A 17,049-nucleotide genomic window follows, 5' to 3' on the forward strand; every position below is an offset into this window, starting at 1 on the left:
CAGTTGTGACAAAAAGCACTGTCTTTCTTGGACAAGATGTGCACGTAAAAATTCCAATAATTTCTGATAATTTATATAGCAACAATGAACAAGAGAACATCAAGTGAGAAACTGGTTTGGTAGACAGGGTCATACAGGACAAATTAATATTCAATTGTGCTAATTCAGCTCTTCATAAAATTATGAATACTAGGATGAAAAAGATAAAATTTGGGTCATACACTGAAATGAAATGTGAAAAGTCTCATAACAAGGATTTTTTCAGATCAGGGGTAACTCACATGTAACATTCATCATCAATCATGGCAATGACCAATAACTTAAATTGATTTTTTAAAAACCAAATTAAGATGCTGATTTTCAACTTTGAATTATTTACAATTAAATGGTTTGGAGCCCAAAATATCTCAGAGTAATGCCTCCTCCCATGTCATGTTGCATGTGCTATATGATTTCTACAGGATCACCACTGGAAAAATGAACTACACATCTAAATCCGTGAGAGAGGTATGGTTGGGTTCAATTCTATGCCCTTTTTGATGCTAAATCAAGATGCCCATATTTGCACAGGAGCTCTAAGAAAATCAGTATCTTGAGATTTTTACATTGTAGTTTCAATTTCAATCTACGTTGCTTTGGATGAATGGTCAGCTGCTTGTTGTTGGCTTGCTATTTGAAACAGTATCATTTTCATATAATTCAGTTATTTTTATTTTAGGCATACTACTCTGGAAACCTTGGTGATCAAAATGCTGTATAGAAATTTGTGAAATGCATAAATATATGTAAGGATAAGGCAGATCCATGGAGGATCAGTATATCAAAGCAACTAGATATGTCACCAAATGCTGGTACCAGCCAGTGGGAGCTAGTTTTAACTGATATCCAGCAGAGCTTCCCGAAATTATCCAAAAACTGGACAGGTTAACCTTTGCTCTAATCAGACAAGAAGCATTTTGTATTTTTTTAAACAGTTTGTGGTTGTTGGTAACAGAACTTATATATATAAAATATATAAACCTGAGCAAATGAAAAATCAGATTTAAGGGTCTATGGCATATTTGTTCAGATTTTCCCGAACAGCCTACAATATAAAGCTTCAGTGGTCAAGAGACTCAAGAATTCCTCACAAAAGAGATTCTAAAATTTTAGATATAAAATGAATTCATTTTTGAACTGCTTTCAGTGAATGGGTAGTCTCTGGTTCTGATGTCCTCAGTATTATACAATTGTTTAAAACCAATGAAGTCAGAAAGTACATCATAATAGTATATAGGAATAAACAGGAATGGATGAACACATTTTATTGAGATCTCTGTAATATAAACTTCAGTAATAAAGGGATTTTTCTATTCAATATTCAGTGTCTACTGTAGTGTGTTGCACTACTTGCCTGTATAGTACTGCTGGAAGGGTTGTAGTCTTCTGCGTTCCACCTTCTTTCTTACTTGGCTTTCTCTCCTTAGGTGCTCGCAAAATTGCTGGTATATTTAATTTCTATTGGATGTTAAGAAATATAGAAACACCGGTATATAATGGAACATTCCCCTTCATTTAACTCTCAGCAGTCATACAATTTGGCCATGCCCAATATGCTAAAAATTATGAGGGAAAACTGCTTAGTCAGGTCACAAAAATGACTATGCTATATATTCTGCCCTCAAGTGTGTTGCATAAGAAATGAAATTGCATTCCCATATTTTTCAGCGGAAAAAAAATCAAAGACATTAAAACCCTGGCTTTTTAACTTTCTCCCCTTTAACGGAGAAAGCTTTAACAGAGACAGACAAGGACAATCTGGTTTAGAAGGTTAAAAGGAAAAAAGGAAAAGAAAGGAAAAGAAAAATCCACTACACTTCACAAAAGAATATTGAGGCAGTTTATTTTCCTCAGCATCCCTGCTACAGTGGTGCTCCATAGGTTAATTAGAAAAATTATCTTATTGGACCAAACTCTCCACAAAGCAGGAGAGATTCTCTTCGGGTTTCTACTAATCTGCAGTATGCTAGCTTCACAGACAGCAACCATCTATCAAAGTCATTTCTCTGTGGCCCTGTGGGCCTGCATCTGTTCAACCAACTGGAAAAAAGTGTCATGCAAGCTGTGCAAATGAAACTACTACTTTTTATTATTATTAAATGATGGCAACAGGAAATGCATTTGTAAATCTTCATGATTTTTTTTCAAAAAGGAAAGAAGTTACTATTAACAAACCTATATTCATGAAGACAGATTCTGATATACTATTTGAAAGGCTCATACAGACCAGATCAGATTACATTCTCCAGCCAGTTTAAAAGAACCTGTCAAGCATTTCAATATACACTGTTAATTCAATATTATGAAAATAAACCCAAGGATATATATAAGACGACTGTCAGCCTGTGGGCTAATTTTGTAAGAGATCATTTTTAATCTCAGAAAGCCAATTATGAATTGTTAAAAAAAGAGAGCTAAAAGCTTATTTGTGTTGTGTTACTGCATTTTGTAAAAAAAGAACTATGTTCCTGAGAATCTGTTAACTACAGTGAATAAAGGTACCAGTTATAAGCCTTTTGTGAAGCCTAAACTGCAAAGCAGCCAGTGGCATTCATTAATGATTCAGACACAGTGAAATACACAGGGCCACATAGTTGGAAGTGATGGGAGAAAAAGGGAAAAACAGGCATTGAATAAGAAAAAAAAATGTTCCTGGATTTTGCTGATTTACAGCCAGAACATTCTATTTATACCTCTATGAAATTAATAGCTGGGAGGCTGCATCTTTTCACAACCAACAAATCAATCATTATTGCCATCAAAAATAACCACTTGTGCAAGCCCTGGCCTCTTTTGTCTCCTAAAAAATTAATAATATGATGCCCTTATGCATAATTAATTGAAGTGATATCTGTTTTATGTTACAATCCTATTCAGAAAAAGAGACTGTAGGCAAAAACATATTCAAGAAAACCTGTTGTTTGGTGCTACAATTGCTAAGGATGGAAAAGCGAGGAATGCAGTTGGATTAACTCATGCTTCAGGTTTAGTTTCATCACAAATGACAGGTCAATCAGTTACAGCAAATGAAAGAATTTTGCAAACAAGATAGCTAATACAAAAACAAAATTAAGCTACGGGTTTCCAGCAGGTAGCATGCAGAGCCCCAGATAGATTTCAATCAGAAATCATTATCCCCAGGGAACGACCTGAAGTTTATTTTCAGCCACAAACATCGGCAGTAACAAACAAAAAGGCTTCCTCTTAGGAGTCATATGATGTATAAAACATAACAAAAATGAAAAAAAACAAAAAACAAAAACAAATAACCCCTCCCCTGAAAAAGAATTGGGAAAAAAAATCACAAACCTGCCCAACGATTCTCCCCAGCACTGCCCAAATTCCTTGCCCTTCATTACGTAGTTTGGCATTTATATTCTGAAGTTCTTCTAAGGATTCACACAACTGAAAAAGAGAACCGTAAAAACTACTGTGAGAGTTACTTAGCGCCTCTTATCCAGGAGGAGGCATTCTTCACTTACAATACCTGTTCTATGAGAAGTAATTAAATAATAAAATTGTTCAGTCATGTCAATGCAACTGAAATCAGGAAAGTTAATCAGCCATTGAATAACACCAGAAAGAAAACATGGGCATCCATCTGCTTAGTCAGAGAGAACCTAAAGCAATTTTGTCTGACAATAAGGCTATAATGGCAGTCAAGAAACATCACAACAGTTCCACTCTGTTATTTCCATCTGCATAGATGTGCCAAGTATTTCTGCACAGGGAAGCAAGATTTCCATGCTACTCATCTGCATACTAGAAAATATACGTTATTTTTTGCATTTATTTGGAAAAGCTACTATCTCTTCTGACTACTCCCTATTTTTGGACAATTCTAACACTATCATGGTGTGTACTTCTGTATGCCCTTTTAAAATAAAGCTGAGGACAACAGTATTCTAATTTTCACAATGCGGTCTTCCAGACATACAATTCCATTCTGTTAATATTGAAAAAGTATTATTTACCTTGTTATATTCAACATGAAGTTTTTCCTGTTCATTCTCCAGTTTATCCTTAATTTTCTTCTGTTCTGCCATATTTTCTTGGATTTGGATCATGCGCATGTTTCTCTCTTAAAATAAAAGCCAGTAGATTTTGTGTTGACGTTTTTGAGTGTGTGAAGCAACACACCAAATTCAATCAGGATAACAATATAACATAGGGCATTTTTGTATATTTAGTTACACAGACATTGAAGGCTTCAGCTGCCAGTAAAATGAAGAAGAGATATAGTATTTCTAAAATACTAAGTCAGAAATGCTAAGATCAAAGCCATACATACAAAGAACGGTAGTAAATAGTTCCATTCCCACAGAGTAGAAAACAAAAAAATTGGCAATGGAGAGCAACCTGGTCACACGATTAGACAATGTTGAAGTGCTATTTTGACCCTTAGAAACAAGACTGTTTGGGGGGGGGGGGGTAGTAATATTAGGAGGAAAGTAATATGCAGTAAAAATCTCGGAAATAATTCTTATAAACTTTTTAGCATCAAGTGAAAATCTGTCTTGAGTCCCCTTCAGGATTGAGAATGTCAGGATATAAACACAGAAAATAAATAGATAAATAAAATCTATTTACTCAACAACGATTTAGATTAGATTTAACTGTGTATGGGTTTTCATTTATTTTTATACTTTGTATTAATACTGCATATTACACTTATGGCTACATATTACTGCATTATCAGCACGTTTACTATGTGTACTTTGTTTACTTGTGTTTGACATTTTTATAATAAAATTGAACAAAACATTTTATAAGTAAAATGAAAATATTCGTACTGGAATATGTTATATTTAGAGTCCCAATCAATCCAAAATTGCTCAATATCAGTGGCTGCTTCATTTCTGTCAATATAAAATTAATGTTTATACTAGCAATATCAGAGAACATGAGTGGTGTTATCAGCTTTATAACCTGGCTCTTTCTCATAGATTCAGGAGTCAAGGCTACTTACAAATTAATACAAATGCATTACAGCTACAACCATAGAAAGGGTTGACATTAAAATGTAACTAAGACATCAATAAAATTAAGAACAATTTAATACCTAGCATTAAATAATAAAAAGCAGTTTTAAAACAATACATCAAATGGAGCTCAGCACTTTGTTAAAAGCTCTTTCCTTAAAAACATCTACAAAAGTTTCTTGGAATAAAACAGTCTCCAATTTCCCAGAGAAGGACAGAAACTCTACTCTTTTATTTATAGACTACAAAACAATTATTTTCAAGCTTAAAGGAAAATCTATTAGGTCAAGTCTAGGCAACACAGTAGCTCCAGGGTATATCCATCCCATTTTCCTCAACCCTTACAGACCTGCCTCTGGAAGTCACACCTGACTGTTTTTAAAATCTGGAAGTGACTGGAAGGTTACTTCCAGTTTTTAAGAATGCTATTTCTGGACTTTAAGGAATAATGGGGTAGTGTTTAAATGGAACATCACACACCCAAGAGGCCCCTGGAGAAATAATTCTTAATTGTTTTTTCCCAAAAAATGATTTATGATCAGATGGGGGCCAAGAGGACAGTATAGATCCCACAAACTGCATAATCCCCAGTCCTGCATTATATGATTGCTGAAAACATTTAAAATAATATACCAGCGACACATTAAAATTTTACAATTACAGCAATGGTAGTAGCATGTGTATTTTCATCTTTTTTATTACTGTAAACACAAGTAGCATAATACAAATCTCGACCTGGTGCTGAAGATGGAAGGCCGACTGGACTCTGTACCCGATTGTTTCCATCAGTGCCTCGAGGCAGTTACTGGATGGTTGCATGCCAGCAGGTTGAGGGTGAATCCAGCAAAGATAGAGATCCTATGGCTGGGTCGACCGGGCAGTGGGGACATCCAGCTGCCTACCCTGGATGGCGAGGCACTACGCCCGTCATCATTGGTAAAGAGTCTGGGAGTCCTTCTGGCCCCTATGCTCACGATGGAGGCCTAGGTCTCCGCCGTTAGCAGAACCGCCTTCTTTCATCTGCGGCAGGCTAGACGGCTGGCCCCCTACCTGTCCAGGGACGACCTAGCTACAGTGATCCAGGCCATGGTCATCTCAAGACTGGACTATTGTAATGCCCTCTACATTGGCCTTCCTCTGTCGGTGATCCGTAAGCTCAAGTTGGTACAAAATGCAGCTGCTCGGCTTCTTGCGGGAATTCCAATGAGATGCCACATAACCCCAATCTTACTACAGCTACATTGGTTACCAATTGAGCACCGGATCACTTTCAAAGTGATGGTACTCACCTTTAAGGCCTTGCATGGTCTGGGGCCGATGTATCTGAGGGACCGCCTCAACCCCTACCAACCCCAGAGATCCCTCCGTTCTGAGGACCAAGATCTATTGGAAGTCCCCAGTGTCAAGACCTTGTGTCTAACAGCAACCAGATGCAGAGCCTTAACAGCAGTGGCACCATCACTCTGGAATACTCTGCCAGCTTTCCGCAGGGCATGTAAGACATACCTGTTTCGACAGGCTTTTAATGTTTGATAGTGTTGTTTTTAAATTGTTTTAAATTGTTTTTAAATTTTGTTAGATTTTAGCTATTCTTGTAAGCCACTCCGAGCCCCAGGGGAGTGGCGGCATATAAGTTTAAATAATAAATAAATAATGAAATTCTGCTTACATTTTCACTCAATCTAATGTGTCTCATTTTCTTATTATCAATCCCAATTCCACACTTATCAACCACTTGTGTCCAGCAGTTTCCCCCCCCCCCCATCCTCCCTCCCCCTTTGCGTGTATTTTCATCCTTACCAAGGTAATAATTCACAAAATCAGCAGTCAGAGCTGGCTGTTTGTGTTTTCGTCTTCCATCAACACTGGAACTGGTATCTGAAGTATCCACTGGAAAGATGTCTGTACTAATTCCCATTAATTCTGCTTTGCGCATCAGTTTACGTATTGCTGAAGCACTGCTAGTAAGTGGCCGTGGCAGTTTCTCCCTTGGTACCCAAGCCTGAGGTCTGGTGGTTCGTGCAATTTCTGACTTAGCACGATATTGCTGTAGTCTGGCATTAATTCGAGCCTAAAATTGTTTAACAGCACATAAACATCAAATTAAGTACATATGAATATTCTTTGCTCTACACAAATATTCAGTGAGAAGAAATAAATTTTAATGTTGCAAAGTCCTAGAAATACTTCTCTACTGTGAATCATAATGTTCAATGACTACAAAATTTAAGGTTTAAAACAGGTATTAAACACAATCAATACATGGCAGCTGTTCTTTTGGTTTTCCACAATAGCAACTTCTCTACTGGATTAGACAAAGGCGTATTTCTTTCAGCATTTTTCTTCCACAGTAGTCAACATCATGTTCATGTAGGACATGAGCATTTTCCCACTCAGGTTTCCCAGCAACGGATATTTAGAGAAACACTCTTGTAATAAAGCATAATATACACACTCATTATGACTAGCTGCCACAGACAGGCTATTGCTTTTTAAGTTGGCAAATATCATTAGATCCTATAGAAGCAAACTCCAGATAGTGTAAACAGTGGTGTATGACTTGAGTCTTCCACCACTTGGGCCCCATTTACATTACCATTATAAAGCAGATTGAACTGGATTATATGGCACTTTAGACTGATATAATCAAGTTCAATGCAGTTCAATCTTCATTATATGAGTCTACAATGCAGTTCAAATTGCATTATATGGAAGTGTAAATGGGGCCCCAGCTTCACTAGATGATCCCAGATTACAGCATTGCAAAAGAGGGAGACAAGCTTTTACTCTTCAACAACTTAATCATTTTCCCTTTAACTGATTTTGTTCTAAACTGTAAAGGCCCAAATATAATATTTTTTCAATGAGAAAGATGCTCTAGCCTAGGCATGGGCACACACACTTCAGCCCCCCAGGAGTTAGGAATTGTGGGAGCTGAGGACCAAAACACCTGGAGGGCTGAAGTTTGCCCATCCCTGTTATAATTTCTTGATTATCTTGATCCCAGTAAAGATCTGTATGGGAGCACATTGTATACCTCCTTCAACTGTGAAAAATCATTGCATTATCTTGGTATTTGCTTTCTAACTAGTAATAGATTTATTTATTTATTTATTTACTTTGCTTATATACCGCTGTATCTCAAGCCCGAAGGCGACTCACAGCGGTTCAGATCCATAAAAGGACTTGTTCTTTCAGTCTAAAGCATTCTTAGAAGCTTTTGGGAGATGGTTTGACAAAAAAAATCTTTGAAAGTCCAATTAAACAAGAATTGATCAAGTATTCCTGGGAAACAGAGAATCTGTAAAATTCTCCTTAAGTAGGCAGCCTTTCACAATTCCTTGCCTAACACTGGCTAAAAGTAATGCTAACAATAATAACAGAACACAGCAAGACAATTTTTGATAGCCTAAGTTTTGTGACAGTAGTGTTTTCTCAGGTTAGGCATTAGCCAGGACTGAAGAAAATAAAACAGGCTTAGATACTGGATTTATTGATATGGAATAGAGTCGGAGGAAAATCACAGTGCTGAAAGCAGATGGATCTGCTTCCATGACACTCTGGCTTTAAGATATATATTAGATTGCTTGCAAACCATTGAGGATAATTGTTGAAAGTTGTAATGGCTGCAAGTCCAGCATTCCTTGGCTCCATTCATCCCTTATTCAGTAATGAATAGAAATGTAACTTTGGTATGAGTACACTACCTGAGCCTCTGGTGAGAGCTGCTTCTCTCGCTCCTGCAAAGACATTTTACAGTAAGACTGTAAAGCCAAATAGTTCTTGCGTTTCCATTTTCTATCCATCCTATCTGCATGTTGCTTACAGTAAGCAAAAAAAGGATCTGCAATATCCTGTTAAAATTAAGAATGTAAAGGATTATAGAAGAGAAGTAAGACAAAGAAAATTGTTCACAGGATGATATTTTAAAATATATTCAATACATTCATATTGATGGAGTTTTAAGGAGAGTAATAATGAAGATATTTAACTCAATTTAACTATAAATAGGTTTTATCCCTAGAAAATCACTACTGATGAATATGAAACTATTTGTTTTGATCTAGTTTTTAAATTCTGTACGAAATTGACAAACATTTTATCATACATTTCAGACAACGAAGATTAAGTTAGATCCAGGCTTAGTCATAGTTAGTGCTATTGACTTCATCAGGTCTACTCTGAATATAACTAAATATAGCTAAGGCTGATTTAATTGAAATTGTTTGGCTTATCAGACAGCTCACAGTGCTATCTGTATTACCATTACAAGATTAATCTTATCCAGTTTATCCATGTTTTTGGATTGGTTTTGGGCTAAATTTCTAGACTTATATGTGAGTATATAGAATAGTTAATTCTGTGCCAATTTCCAATACATAACTGCAGAAAGTACAAAATTTCATATATGAATATAGTATAGTTGAGATGCATATATCACCCAGCAAATTGTATCTCTGTCAGATACAGCAGAATCAAATATGCTTTGTAATGATATACAATTTGTTTTGTTTCCAAATATTACATTATGATAAACAGAAATTGTATAGCAGCAAACTTTTAACAAGCAATTCCCGAAAAGATGGTCATACAAAAATAAACGAAAGATTGCTAGAGGATCTGAACAAGTTATTTCTTGGTGGAATAATTAGCCTAAAGGGAAGTGAAGCACTCTTATCAGACATATATTTCTAGAACAGAGTGAGTGTCAAAGGTGTGCTTCTTTGATACCTACATTCAAGGAAAACCAAAATGGAGAGAAAGCTATAAAATGTTCTCCATATTCTGACACTGCAAGGCTCAGCCAATTAATACATTTTTTAAAGCATTCAGGAAGTCGTGTGGTGTAGTGATGCGAACTACGACTCTGGAGCCCAAGATATGAATCACTGCTCAGCTATGGAAACACACTGGGTGACCTTGGACAAATTACATTCTCTCAGCCTCTGAGGAAGGAAAAATCAAATCCCCTTCAAATAATTTTTGCCAAGACCCCGCCCCTTCCCCCGATGATAGATTTGCTTTAAGGTCACCATAACAACTTGAAGGCACATGATAACAATGTATTTGATTGGATCCCAAATCCAAAATAAAACTTCACCCAAACCCCTCCCTCTTCTGTTCTGCAGCCAGATCAAAGGAAGTGTACATGAAAACAAAAACATAATTTTAAGAAATTCAACACAAACTTAAATAAGTTACTCTGCGAAGAATGTTGCAAAAATTTCTGTAGTATTTTATCATGCCAGGTTGAGAACTTGGCAGTTAGCATATTACACTGGAGAATATTTTCGCCACATTAAAACAGTTGCTTATTTACCTCCTCTGCTGCAGCTTCTGACAACAGACCTTCTTTCTGAGCACAGGTCACATGGAAATAAGCTCTACACATTCCAGCATCACAACTAATGCAAACGCCAGTTCTGGCAAAACGGGCATCTTCACAGAAACTGCATTCCTGAAGTAGATGAATGAGGGTTGTGTAAGCATTAAAAATGTATGCAAGTTTTGCCTTTATAAAGTTCTTTAAAATCTCATATACACTTTTTTTAACTATCCAAAAGAGAAAACAGAAGGACAAAGAAGAAATTAGACTATACCTGGAAAAAGAAAATGCATTACAAAATCTGATTAGAACTGGTTGTTTTACGGTTATTTATAAATGGTATTTCCATCTAATCAAAATTTTAGGGAAAATTAAAGTAATGATTGATATTTAAAAGCCAAGGGAGCTACATAAAAGGCCACACACAGTGAAAACTACATATTCAAATTGGTAAGTCACAAGTTTCCTTCACAACACTTAAAGGTAAAGGTTTTCCCTTGTCATTAAGTCTAGTCATTTCCGATTCTGGGGGGTGATGCTCATCTCAGTTTCTAAGCCAAAGAGCCGCCGTTGTTCATAGACGCCTCCAAGGTCATGTGGCTGGCATGACTGCCAGAGCAGTGCCTACAGATCTACTCACATTTGAATGTTTTTGAACTGCTAGATTGGCAGAAGCTGGGCCTTACAGGGGGAGCTCACCCTGCTCCCCGGATTGAAACCGCCGACCTTACAGTCAGCAAGTTCAGCAGCTCGATGGTTTGACCCGCTGCGCCACCGGGGGCTCTCACCATGCTCACTATACAGTTTAATTCTGGAATCAACATGGACACAAACCATAGTAGCAGAACTTTTCTTTTTATGGATATCTAGAAAGTTCTGTATGCACCATGATCTTGAGACTATACCTTTGAGACTGAGAGAAAGAAGTTGGTAGCATAAACTTTCAAAGGTTAAGACAACAAGCAATCTCCACATGACAAACATTTGATTTACAAAACTCTCCTAGATGAGACAACAGGAAGTGAGAGGAAATATACCATAAGGAAGGGAAATTCACTCCTGTTACAGTTATAATAGGAAAAGGTGTCTCCACTGAAGCTTTATCACCAACTCTTGTTTCCACTGCAACCCAAAATATTCAAAATCCAATTATAACAAGACAGAAGGTGAGGTGACATTTTTGAACAGGGGCAGAGACAGCAAAACAAACATGTTAACCCTTCCCTATGCTATCCAAAACTAAAACTAAAAGAAAAAAGTTGGAGTTGCACTTACAAAATCTACCTGTTCCCATTTACATACAAATTCAACTTGAAAACATACCTACAGAGCATATCTTGTTCATAACTGGAGGCCTGCTTGTACTTCATCAGATGCACTGTTTATGCTACCAATTTCTTTCTCTTATGCCCTTTCTACATTGCCATATAATCCAGATTATCAAAGCATATTATCTGCTTTGAACTGGATTATATGAGTCTACGCTGCCATATAATCCAGTTCAAATTAGATAATCTGGATTTCATATGGTAATGTATAAGGGATTCCAGCTTTTCTGAAGGTGCCTCAAGATCAATTTGCATACTAAAACTGTGATGTCTGAATTCCAGAAAACTCTAGTTTAGATATTCTCAAATCAACACATTTCTTTTGTTTGATAGCCACATATTTCATTGTGGAAGATTTATTTGATATGATAGAAACTAAATCCCAGTATAGAAAAAGATAATCAAATATGTGTAGGTAAGGGTAACGAGTGGTACAGTTGCACAATCTCATCAAATTGGGATTCTTAAAGGGGGGGTTGTCTATATAAGGGGTGGAAAATAAGGGGCTTTTTAGAAATTGTTGAGTTGCACTCTCCAGCTTTCTTCACTACTGGCTTAATTACCTAGGGCTGAAGGGATCCATGGATTCCTATTCATGACTTATATTGACCACCACCACTGAAAGTTTGTTGCAATTAATTGCAAAAACAAGAAACAAAACACATCACACAAGCTCTTTTGAAAAATATTGTTTTCATGTTACCTTAGCACCATATTTGGAATAGTTCATTTCTGTAAGCGTTACTGGTCGCAGTTTGTCAATATCTCCAAACGCTACTCCTGGAACATACAGCGCACAAACAATGTGGACCCATCTGTAACAGAAAAGGGAAAGCTATTCATGGAATTTAGGGAAAGAACATAGCAGACAGTCTAAATATGAATCCAAAAAGAATTACCAAGAAGTAAGGAACAGTGAGAGCTGATGGAATATAGTGGTTTCAGAATTGGGCTATGTGATCCAACCGTATATGACACTTTCTTCAAAAACACTGGGTCCTTTATATCTGCAGGAGCATGGTTTCAGGATCCAAATCCATGGGGTTCAAGTCTGATTATTTACAATACTGTAGTAAAATGGTGTCCGTTATATATAATGGAAAATCAAGATTGTTTTTTTTTTAATTTCAAAAAAAAAGTTAAGCCATGGATGATTGAATCAATGAATGCAGATTCCATTCATATGGAGGTCAAACTGTAATATGAATATTAAGACAATACAATTTTGCACCAATTACATCAGTGCTTCCCAAACTATTGTCCTTCAGGTGTTTTGGATTTCAGTTCCCAGAATCCCTTATCATTTGCTAAGGCAGCTGAGGCTTCTGGTTGAAGTCCACCTAGAAGACTAGTTTGTGAATCACTTAACTAAATGGTAGAACAAGAAGGAAAAAATAATGTCTGAAGTAGAAATAACTGTAAAACTCAATAATATTTTGTATATCCCCTTGAAGAAAAGGAAAATTCCCCTTTTAAGCCAATTTAGCATCATGTTACAATTTGTTTTTAAGCAGCATGAAATATAATTTGGGCCAATTATGCCCTTCCTGTGATTCAACCTCTTTTTCCTATATAAACATCTACACCCATCCTATCCATCTCAAGCTCTTCAGCTGTACTGGACTACAATTCAGTCATTCCCAGGTAACATGGCTAAAGAAGGTAGGGGGGCATCCTTTTCATATGAAGTTACTTCAGTGCTATATTTGTATAATATTGATTTTTTTTCCATTTTAGACAATAATCTGTAATAAAATATCCAATAATTCACCCAAATAAATAGACATCTAAAGCAATATATGTTTCTTGTGGTTTTAAATACTGAGAGAGCTTCCCTTTTTCTACAATACTACTAATGTATCACACTGGGAACAATTTTAAGAGAGAAATTGAAGGAAATGGTTGTCCATCTCTGCATTATCTTCTACATTTTCTTTTTAAAAGCCAAGGGTTTGGCTGGAGATTTTGATAGTAAGTTTTAACACATTCTCCCTTTTGCACCCTGTAGAGTTCAATATAAAGATACACATCTTCAACAAGCAGCTGCTTCTCAATTTAATTTGCACAGTTTTTTCATGCTCCACTGGTGTATTAAATGCTGCTGCACTCCGTAGGAGTTTATCTATGATAAACCCAACAGCTGGCTGCTTGCTTCATACTGACCTTCTCAAAATGTTTTAGTACATGTCACACAAGTACTGTAGTATTACAGATTTAAACTGCCATTTCAGTATGATTGGCACACAAGTGTCTCATTTCCTTAACCACCTATGTGTGAACTCCATCCTGAATCTTTATTAAAATACACAGAAGTCAGTCAAGTTCACAGCTGAGGCAGCTTCAGCTGCTTTTAATACCAGTGCCTAAATGTTTTCCTGCTCATTTATTTAGCTGCACATGTTTGAGAACCTTGTAATTAAGACAAATTGGGTAATCAAAGAAGAATAATCTTTCATGTTACTTCCCCATCCATTTTGCTCTGAGCAATGATGACAGATGTTGGTGATGGAGAAGAGGAAAAACTGAACTGAAACAAAGGCAATAGTCTTATTCTGGTTAGGAACATAGCATCCAGGAAAGCAGGAGATTTCATTATCGTCATACTGGTGTTCATGAAACTAAGTAGTATATGGAAAAAGTAAATGTGTTTCAAATTATCCATCTCATTACGTATTCAATCTCTCAGAAGAAAAGATCACAAGAAATCATTCCTCATTATAGAAAGAAATTTAACAGATTTAGTTTAACATTCTGAGAATTTTAAGCAGAAAGGAAAGCTATAAACTTTTATTTGCAGTATAGGGATGTTCACAGCATAAGGATATTGTAACCAGGTCTTACAGTTGGTCTGACAACAGTATTGTGCTGGGACGTACAAGCAAAATAAATATAGCAGTCAGACTAACAAGAATGGCTCATGAATCCAGAAAGCATGGAAAATGACTTCTGTGTAGGCAGTGTGCCAAAATAAAGATGAAAAGAGCATGTTGGGCATTCTGTAGGCTAGCATTAGTCTCGATCAATCAATCAGAGAAGTAGTTGTGAGGTATTCAATTACTGTTAATTTGATTTAAAACATATTTACAATAAATGAAATATAATTTTACAAATTACTCCCTAACAAAATAAATGAACTTAATGATTTAAAAACAAGCATAATAATAATAATAATGATAATGATAATGATAATATAAAATAACAATAACAACATTGACAAAATCACAATCTGTCAACTGCAAAAGGCCACCTCACTTGGATCTGAGCGCATCATTCGAAAATACATCACGCTGTCCTAGATGCTTGGGAAGTGTTTGACTTGTGATTTTGTGATACAAAATCCATCATATATATCTCACTTGCTGTGACATACTGTGTTTTTGTGTCAGTAAAATAATAACAACTGGGGGAGGGACGGGGGGGGGCTCACATGGGGACCAAACCCAGCAAGAAACAGAAGTAAGATATAACACAATTAAAATACATTGCCTTTCAATAATTAAAACAATAAAACCAGACATAATTAAAAAACATAAGAACATCAATAAGCATCACCCAGTAGCCAAACTCAGTGGGCATGTTCAGATCTTGGAGGGTGGGGCAAAGGCTAGTGCAATACAGCTGTAAGGGTGGAGCTGGTAATAAAGTGCTACACTTGGCCAAACTGATATGTGGCTATTAGCCCAGTTGCAGCCCCCTGGAGCCATGTTCATGTATTTGATTTTCATTTATAAATTGTTTACTTCTGAATTCTAGGGAAGGCCTTAAGTGTGTGAAAAAAGGCTACCTCATATAATCTTGCATGGCTTTCAATTTGATAGATATGGACCTATTTGGGTTCAGTATTAGAAGAAAGAAGCAGGAACAAAAATGTACTGATTCCTCCCTCCCAAGCACATGGCTTCTGTTTGATATTCCAATCAACAGGACTTTCCAAGACCCTGGTTCTTTATCCCCCATAAGAGGGACTCAGGGTTGATCTACACTGATCCACTGCCCCAGGATCGATCTGGCATGACATATTCCAGATCGAGCCTGGGATGTTTTACAAAGCCATCCCCCACTTCTCCCAGCAACTGCAAAGGCAGGAAGGAGTCGTCAGCATAGAGCAGCAATCCAGTTCACCACTGCCAGACAGTCGCCCTTACCATTCCCTCCCATTCCCTTTGGCGCAAAAGTCTCTGGGTGAAACATGAGCCCCATGTTTCTTTCTATATCTGCAGTGATGTCAGCTAGAGAACCAAACCTTGTTACATCCCGAATAGATTACTGCAACGCACTCTACGTGGGGTTGCCTTTGAAGACTGTTTGGAAACTTCAACTAGTCCAACGGGCGGCAGCTAGATTACTCACTGGAACATCATACAGAGAGCATACCACCCCTCTGTTATGTCAGCTCCACTGGCTGCCGATCCAATTCCGAGCACAATTCCTTCCACTGAGCAGTTCATGGGCCCAAATGGTTCCAAAAAAACAACTGGTCTCTAATCTGGAGGTATGAGATTTTTGATGTTCCTCCTGTTTTCTAAGTAGCTGCTCAAAAACACAGAGAAAATATGTCTGATTCTTCACATTTCCTAAGGTAACTTACAGAGACATACTGACAACAGCTCTCTTAACCAACCTGCCAGCATCTGTCTCTTTGAAGATTCCATCTTGGTTCGGACAAAGTTCACAGCTGGGGGCAACACCACATTTGCAAGCATCACAGAACCATGGTTCAGTGGAGTTTTCTGAAGCAGAGCTCATAATAGAATCACTTTCACCATCTACACCATAGCAACCTGGAAACAAACGAATTAAAAACCAATTCAACCAAATGGAAGGTTATATCAAGGAACACATTTAGAAATTAGAGAAGGAAAGGAAAGCAAAAGACCAGGAGGGATTCTCATGACTCCATTTCCTTTCTTCTTAAAAACTATCTGAGCCACATACTGAATAATGGGAAACTCTCAAAAATCTTCTATTTCATTTTTAGTAGAGCAGGCAAATTGCTAGGGAACTTGAACTGATATGAATGAGACTCACAGTATTACAATCCAAGGAAATTTTTAATACATAGTCTCAGATCCAAAACAGTTGGTTATTACCCCACCAGTTTCTAAGAATCTTGTCTATCATGATAGAGGCATTTATACAGATGGCTGCTGTATGTATGTATGTATGTATGTATGCATATTTAAATGTAGATTTATACGCAGTTTTTCTGTAAACAAAACCAGGTTTTATGAAACAGAAATAGCAAGAAATATAAATAATATTTATATTTGCACATCAAATATTAACTTTAAAAAAAAAAACCTGAAGGCGGTACAAGGACAAATTACACACTTAGGAGGAACACTATGGGTTCTGGACAAACTGGTTTTCAAAA

General features: G+C 36.8%; 1 protein-coding gene across 7 annotated transcripts in view; it reads right to left on the reverse strand.

Annotated features, from left to right (window-relative positions):
- Positions 1 to 17,049, reverse strand: part of PHF14 (PHD finger protein 14) — a 147,705-nt gene that overhangs the window by 109,102 nt on the left and 21,554 nt on the right. For all 7 annotated transcript variants that reach the window (XM_060782186.2, XM_060782185.2, XM_067470285.1 and 4 more), the window contains exons 5-12: positions 16,297 to 16,456; positions 12,379 to 12,490; positions 10,342 to 10,479; positions 8,729 to 8,875; positions 6,822 to 7,092; positions 4,014 to 4,120; positions 3,349 to 3,444; positions 1,394 to 1,497 (exon numbers count right to left, since the gene is read on the reverse strand). In XM_060782186.2, coding sequence (XP_060638169.2) covers positions 1,394 to 1,497; positions 3,349 to 3,444; positions 4,014 to 4,120; positions 6,822 to 7,092; positions 8,729 to 8,875; positions 10,342 to 10,479; positions 12,379 to 12,490; positions 16,297 to 16,456 — 1,135 coding nt within the window. The remainder of the gene's footprint in view (positions 1 to 1,393; positions 1,498 to 3,348; positions 3,445 to 4,013; positions 4,121 to 6,821; positions 7,093 to 8,728; positions 8,876 to 10,341; positions 10,480 to 12,378; positions 12,491 to 16,296; positions 16,457 to 17,049) is intronic.

Source organism: Anolis sagrei, chromosome 6, assembly GCF_037176765.1.
Source record: "Anolis sagrei isolate rAnoSag1 chromosome 6, rAnoSag1.mat, whole genome shotgun sequence".
Classification (NCBI taxonomy): domain Eukaryota; kingdom Metazoa; phylum Chordata; class Lepidosauria; order Squamata; family Dactyloidae; genus Anolis; species Anolis sagrei.